Here is a 7,101-nt window from a genome sequence, read left to right on the forward strand (position 1 = left end):
TCTACTAACTGATTACTCTAAGTCCTCGTTGCTATATTTTTGTCATTTTCTGAAGGAGTGTGACTACTTGGGCTCTAGTTGATTACTTTTAATTAATTTTTTTAGTCTAGGGCTTTCAAGAATCAAGCAACGTCAAATTTACCTACATTGGGTAATGACTTCTCAATGGTTGTTATGGCTTGGGTTCAGTCTTATGCGCGAATGTAAATTGCAGTGCGGAAAGTAAATTTCAAACAATCACGTAAGCATGCTTGAACACGCAAGTATTCTCTTACTTGGGCTTCAAAGAGGTTTAGAATTTATCTCTCAAGTCGTGCTTACACCCTGCTTGAGGAGAAGACGACGTCGGTTGGCGCTTGATCTGAGAATCAGGCCCAACCTTTCGAGCTTTACCCTGTTTTAAGTTACAAATAAAAGCCCACTTAAAAATCTCACAAGTTGGGTTTTTGACAATTTATACAACTTTGCCTTCAAGGGCTCAAACTTTAAACTAAACTAATATTATACTAATCTAATTAACTAGTTTTAGATTAATCTCCTAGATTAACTAGAGTCAATTGGACTTAGAGTGTTGATTACAAAGTTGATTCAAAGTGTGTTGAACTTCTCAAGGCAATTAAAACTCTAATCCCTTGGTAAGTATTAAAGTTAAACCAAGTTTAACTCAAGTTCATCATAATAAATCAATCAAAAACTAAGTGTTTTTTTTTTTTTTTTTTTTTTTTTTTTTTTCTTTTTATCACTAACTATTACAAACAAGTTCTAATATTTTCTCCTACTCTATAACAAAATCCGGGATTGGAGTACAACTGTGTGTCACAAATGAACTGGACCTCGAAAAAATGACACACACTTGTGTTGAGGTGACCCAGTGGTTGCACTCGCGCCACCCACGCGGTTGACGACCGACGCCGGTGGAAGGCGGTAGTCTTTCGCCTATTGGATCAGCTCATCTCCACCTTTGTTGTCCCGTAACCTGTTTTGCAAAAAAGTATCTCAGTACAAAGAAACAATAAAAATAAAATGACGAAAAATAAAAATAAAAAATAGAAATGGAGAGGTGAGAATGATCCTCCCTTATTAGATTCTCAACTAATCACTCTCACTCCTTCAATCCATGACGACGGTGCCATTTTGAAGCTTTAGTAGTGGTGGAAGCATACTTCAAAAGAGTTTAGAAGTTGAGGTTCATCCTAAATGGTTTAAAGTTTGAGTGAGGGAGATAGAAGAAGAAATGTAGACTCTTGAATCTTAGAATGGTTCTAAGCTAATGAACTTGAAAGCTTTGATTGTAGATTAAAATGACTTGAAAACATGAAAGGAAGATTGATTAAAACATTGAAATGAAACAAGCAAACAAGATGAAGATTGAAACAAAGAACAAGTAACAAGTTGATTGAAATAAAATAAATGAAATAACAAGTTGATTGAAATAAAACAACAGAAAATTAAAAACAAGACAAGAAAATAAATAAATTAAATGGTTTATATCCTAAGACAATGGATGAGTTCTCTCTCATTTGCTTTTTGATTATATACCCCTACTTTTGCTATTTATAGATTTGCCATCATCCATTCTAAACTAGACACCTCACCCCTTCCACTTTTGCTTTATGGGGTGCTTTCTTGACTAAGGTAGGTTTAGGGATAAGTCTTCATAATTTGAAATAAGGGCCTCCATCTTTAGTCTTCTGAATTGAGTCCTTTGACTAGTTGACTTGACTTTTTCAGCACTTTTCCATAGCAACTAATGGTCTTCATAATAAGCGTGATTAATGCTCTTTTTGGTCTTAAGACGCAGCTTTTATGATAAGTGGTTTGAAATACTCCTTAACTTGTAAAAGACAGTAAAAGTTATGAGTTGTCTTTTCGTTAATCGTAAGAGAGACTGTAATGCAGTAATATACGGGTAATAAATTGCACATTTGGGAGCTGATCAAGTGACCATTTCAACTATAGGTAAGCAGTCTTTAACCCCTAGTCTCGAAGCATTCAGAGGTAGCCCCAAATACTTGATAGGTGGAAAGACAAGATTCACACCCAAAATACCAGCAAGAGAGGTGCTTGAAGGATGATTTATACTACCAGTGACTCAGTGAGCAGAGTTATTTTCCCTACATTGAGTTTCAGACTAGTAGTAGATGAGAACGAGTGTAGTACCTCCTTAACTCTATGTATAGAGGTTGCTGCTCCTTTGCAAATTAGCATAACATCATCTGCAAAGCATAAATGCACTAGTCGTACTCTCTTGCATTTAGTGGTACTCTATAGCCTTCTTATTCACTACTTGTTTCAGAAGTCCTCCTAGAATCTCCATGGTAAGTACAAATAGGTAGGAAGATAATGGATCTCCCTGCCTTAGCCCTTTTCCACCTCTAAAATAACCTTGGGTATCCCATTAACCAGTATAGATAAGCTAGGTGTAGTGTAACACATCTTGATCCATTCCACAAAAACTCTTGGAAATCGAAATCTTAGCAGAATAATTTCCAGTGCATCCCAATCTACAGAGTCAAACGCTTTATGGATATCTATATTTATATAGCACCTAGTAGTTTCATGTACTAAATTATACCCCCTTAGGAGTTCATGAGCAAGTAATAAATTATCCTGAATAGACCTTCCATAGACAAAGGCAGACTGGTTCAAATCAGAGAGCATTGGCATGATAGGCTTCATTATATTGCTTATGACTTTAGCGATGCATTTATAGACCATATTGCAGCACACAATTAGTCTGAATTCATCAACTCTAGATAGTTTATTCTTCTTTGGGATCATACATAAGAATGTTGAGTTTACTCCTCCTTGAATCACCTTACTGAAGAATACTGACCCAGCAGCTCTATTAAACTCCTCCCCCACTATAAACTAGGTTTTCTTGAAAAAGAATGCGTTAAATCCATCTGGGCCTGGTGATTTGTTATTCTGCATTGAGAACAATGCTTCTTGTATCTCTATGTCAATTACTTGCGCGATCAGATTCTCTGCAGTTTCTCTATCAATAACATTTCTCACCTCTATTTCTTCCAACTTCTGAGCTTCACATTGTGCATCAGAAGTGCCACCCAGAGCTTCACATTAGTAGAAAGAAGTGTCTACTAATGCGTTAAAAGAATGCTTCACATTTCTCACATTGTACCTCTATTTCTTCCAACTTCTGAGCTTCACATTTCTCACCTCTATTTCCAACCCAGAGCTTCACATTAGTAGAAAGAAGTGTCTACTAATGCTTGGGACACTTCTTTCTGCCCTTGAAACCTGTGCTGAAGGTCTTCTAGTGTGCCTAGATGTAGTTTCAATTCTTTTTCTCTTTGATTACATTATGGAAATAAGCAGTGCATTTATCTACTAGAAGCATCACATCACACTCTAGTATCTGCTTGTAATCCTCTTGCTCCATCTCCAATAGTAAGCTTAACCTTGTTCTTGCCTCTCTTTCTTTGTTACTCAGAAAACTATCAAGGGGGTTGGCTTGTAGCATTCTTTGAATTGCCTTTAAATCCTCTATTGCAGATTCCACCCTCTTTTGTAAGTCTGATAGATGAATTCGAGCCCAACTCTTCAGCTTTGTTTTCACAATCTTCAACTTTTGCATGAGAACATAAAACTTATTGGCATACACCTATGTGTCCCAACACAATTGCAATGTGTCCAAAAAGTCTAGGTGTAGAGCCCAATAATTGCAAAATCTAAAGGGGTAGTACCCTTTATCCTTTTTATACATCCATACCACTATAAGGGAGTGGTCAGAGACACATTGAGTATGAAACTCCACTATTGAGTTTGAGAACTCCATAACAATTGTTTTAGTTCATCATTATCTTTGAAGCACAAACTGGCCTGTGCAGTTTTGATACCCCTCATTTGGATTTATTGATCACCTCTCTATATATTAAAGCAGAGTACATCTTATGTGGACAATCTCTTTCCTAGGTGGCGCATTCTTGAGACATAGATATGCCACATGGACACTCTTAATTAATCATAAGAAGTTTCCTAACATAACACAATTATAATAAGTCAATCAACATCTGAGAAGGAAATTTTATACGACTCCAATAAGAAAACATTGCTAAATCAACTCCAAAAATTTATGAGCTAATAATTATCAGTTATTGAATTCCTCACAAAAATTTAGGGGATGTGAATTTTAGAAATGATTCCGGCCATATGGCCGAGTCTAAAACCTTGTATATAATTATGCACAAGTATTCAGGTATTGAGTCAGTAGGTGACACTATTGGGATGCACCTAGATGTTCTCTAAGTAACTGTATGCCAACCAAATACATTCCTTGTGCATGCGCATATTTGAAAAGATAATACTCTATTGGATGGATTTATGGTGGCACCTGAAATGTCGTTCCATGTAATACGTCCTGATATTTCAACGGCGGTGATGTAATTCCGCGGTATTAGTACAAATGGGTGCAATTATCATTTAAAAAAAATACCGAAAAGGAAGCCAGCTATATAGGCCCTCTCACAATTCTGTTTCGTTATTTTAGGGTTTACAAAATCCAGCCTCCATCCTAAGTCTCAATGGCCGTTGTGACATTCACAGACCTTTACACCGAAGCAGGTGTAAAATCTCTAGATGAATACCTCGCTGGCAAAACTTACATCTCAGGGTACGTATTTTTACATGTCAAATTTTGACACAACTAACTAACTAATTAATTAATATTTAATTTTCAGAGATCAATTGACGAAAGATGATATTAAAGTGTACGCAGTCGTTCCCGTAAATCCCGATGCGAGTCTCTCCAATGCCACCGCTTGGTATGAGACTGTCTCTTCAGCTCTCTCTAAAAGGTTTGTTAATTGCCCACTTACCAGACAATTGTTTTTGGCTGAAGGAGGTGATGATACATTGACACCTTTAGGAATTACGACTTTTAACGTAATTTGTATCCTTTATATCCATCTGTGAATTCATGTTTTGTTCTCGTTTGTTTGTTTCTCCTATAGTTTCCCTGGAAAGGCTCTTGGTGTGAGTGTTGCTGTCAAAGCAGAACCAGATGAAGAAGTTCCAGCTGCAGAATCTGCAAAGGTGAGTCTTGATTCACCCGATATAGGAAATTGAACAAACACATGGATTGTAGAGTTCCCATATACTATGTTGGTTTGTACATTTGTTTGTTTGCGGCTGTGTCTCAATCATGTATCACTGTATGATTTACTTGCTTGGTTGTGATTCAGAAGTTAATAATGGACAGAACAATTCTCAAATATGAGAAATCCTATTGTTTTTCTGTATATCATCGTTTATGTTGACACAGTACGAAATATACTGGGTCGTTGTCTCATAAGTGCAATCATTCTAATTAGCTTCGTTTATATTAATTCGTTTGCATTGGACTCGTTATTATTAGAATCTATGCTGATGGTGTTTAGTACACTGAAGTGATTTACTTGTCTGAGTTCTCAACAATAGTTTGGACATTGTATATAGGAAGCATAAGCCTTCTTCTTGGGTTTTGCCTGCCTTTGCTTTTCAGCTTTTTAATTTTTTTTATGTTGACTGAATTGTTTCACTTGTTCAAGATCTGAACACTAGTTTGGACAGTGTATATAGGAAGCACAAGTTAAGATGCAGTCTTCTTTGTTAGTTTATTTGCCTTTGCTTTGCATCTTTTAATTATCGTTAATGTTGGGGGAACGTGTATGCTTATTTCGTTTGTTTTGACATTTATAGGCAGCTCCTGCTGAAGATGATGACTTGGACCTCTTTGGCGATGAGACGGAGGAAGAAAAGAAGGCTGCAGAGGAGAGGGAGGCATCTGTTAAGGCTTCTTCAAAGAAGAAAGAGAGTAAGTTCTATTAACATTAATGAAGCAGTTGACAAAATATCGAGTTTGCTCTTTTACAAGTCATCAGGAATTGGCGGCATTTAAGGTTCTGTGAATAGCTCAATCATTTGTCCGCTGTTTTTAAATCCTATCACGCTCTCTTTGGATGACCTCCTTTCCATATTTGCTTAGGATTAAACCTTTCAGAGCCAAATTATTGCAATTTTAGGGATAGTTGAAAATTTTGACTCTTGGAATGTAAAGTTCATAAAGTAGCCCAGTTAATGATCTGGGTGATGCAAAGACATTTCAATTCTCTAACTGCTTTTGCAAAAAAATCCCTTTTAGTGGTATATATTTTTATAAAGATTACTAACCATCAAATTGAGTGATACTAGTAATATTCGATATTGCTTCAGGTGGGAAGTCCTTGGTTCTCCTGGATGTCAAACCTTGGGACGATGAAACAGACATGAAGAAACTTGAAGAAACTGTCCGCAGCATTGAGATGCCTGGCCTCCTTTGGGGAGCATGTATGCCTAATTAATCAATTTTAGATCTTTGTTGAAAAACTATTATTATTGAGAAAAGGGAAAGCGTAAAATGCTATTGTAATCTAGGATGAAAATGTTATTGACTTGTTGATGCTTGATGAGGTAATGATCACTTTCGCCTTTCATGTTGCAGCAAAATTGGTTGCCGTTGGCTATGGCATCAAGAAGCTGCAGATTATGATGACCATTGTGGATGATCTAGTCTCTGTAGATGATCTTGTCGAAGAACGCCTTACTGTTGAGCCAGCTAATGAGTTCATACAGAGTTGTGACATCGTTGCTTTCAACAAGATCTGAGACCGGTAACGAGTGTGTACTCGACGAAATGGGTTTTCTTAGACATTGTTGTTCTGGAAGTTTCTCGTTATTACTTTGTGTTTGTGACATCGTGTTTTTTGACCTTGGAGAAGCTAAAGTGGTGTCATGTACTCGTGTTCAGTGAAAAATCTGATCTTATTAACTGAGGTGAATTTGAAGTTGAGGACAATTATGAAGTTATTATGATATATTATGATATATTAATTCTTGGTATTATGAAGTTATTATGATATACATCTAAGTTCGTAGATGTGAGCTGGTATTATGATATATTAATTCTTGGTTACAAGAATGCAAACGCATCGAGGGATTTTAGCATGGTTTTTTTGGATTCTAATTGTAATTACATAGGAGAATATGAGAGCACATCTAATTTAATATAAGAGATAATTATGTTATTTAAGTGACATTATAGAGTTTTTTTTTCTAAATTAT

The 7,101-nt window shown here is 36.2% G+C and overlaps 1 protein-coding gene across 2 annotated transcripts; it reads left to right on the plus strand.

Annotated features, from left to right (window-relative positions):
• The first annotated feature begins 4,371 nt into the window (after positions 1-4,371).
• On the plus strand, positions 4,372-6,879 carry LOC147510699 (Translation elongation factor EF1B/ribosomal protein S6 family protein). Of its 2 annotated transcripts, XM_086602577.1 has the most exons (6): positions 4,372-4,633; positions 4,701-4,817; positions 4,974-5,055; positions 5,701-5,815; positions 6,214-6,327; positions 6,482-6,879. In XM_086602577.1, exons 1-6 carry the CDS (start codon positions 4,545-4,547, stop codon positions 6,643-6,645), a joined length of 681 nt encoding a protein of 226 aa, XP_086458703.1. In that variant the 5' UTR covers positions 4,372-4,544; the 3' UTR covers positions 6,646-6,879. The 2 variants fall into 2 exon arrangements, with proteins under 2 accessions (XP_086458703.1, XP_086458704.1); XM_086602578.1 differs by lacking the exon at positions 6,214-6,327 and having other exon boundaries at positions 4,460-4,633.
• Positions 6,880-7,101: the final 222 nt, after the last annotated feature.

Source organism: Coptis chinensis, chromosome 3 (assembly GCF_015680905.1).
Source record: "Coptis chinensis isolate HL-2020 chromosome 3, ASM1568090v1, whole genome shotgun sequence".
Lineage (NCBI taxonomy): Eukaryota > Viridiplantae > Streptophyta > Magnoliopsida > Ranunculales > Ranunculaceae > Coptis > Coptis chinensis.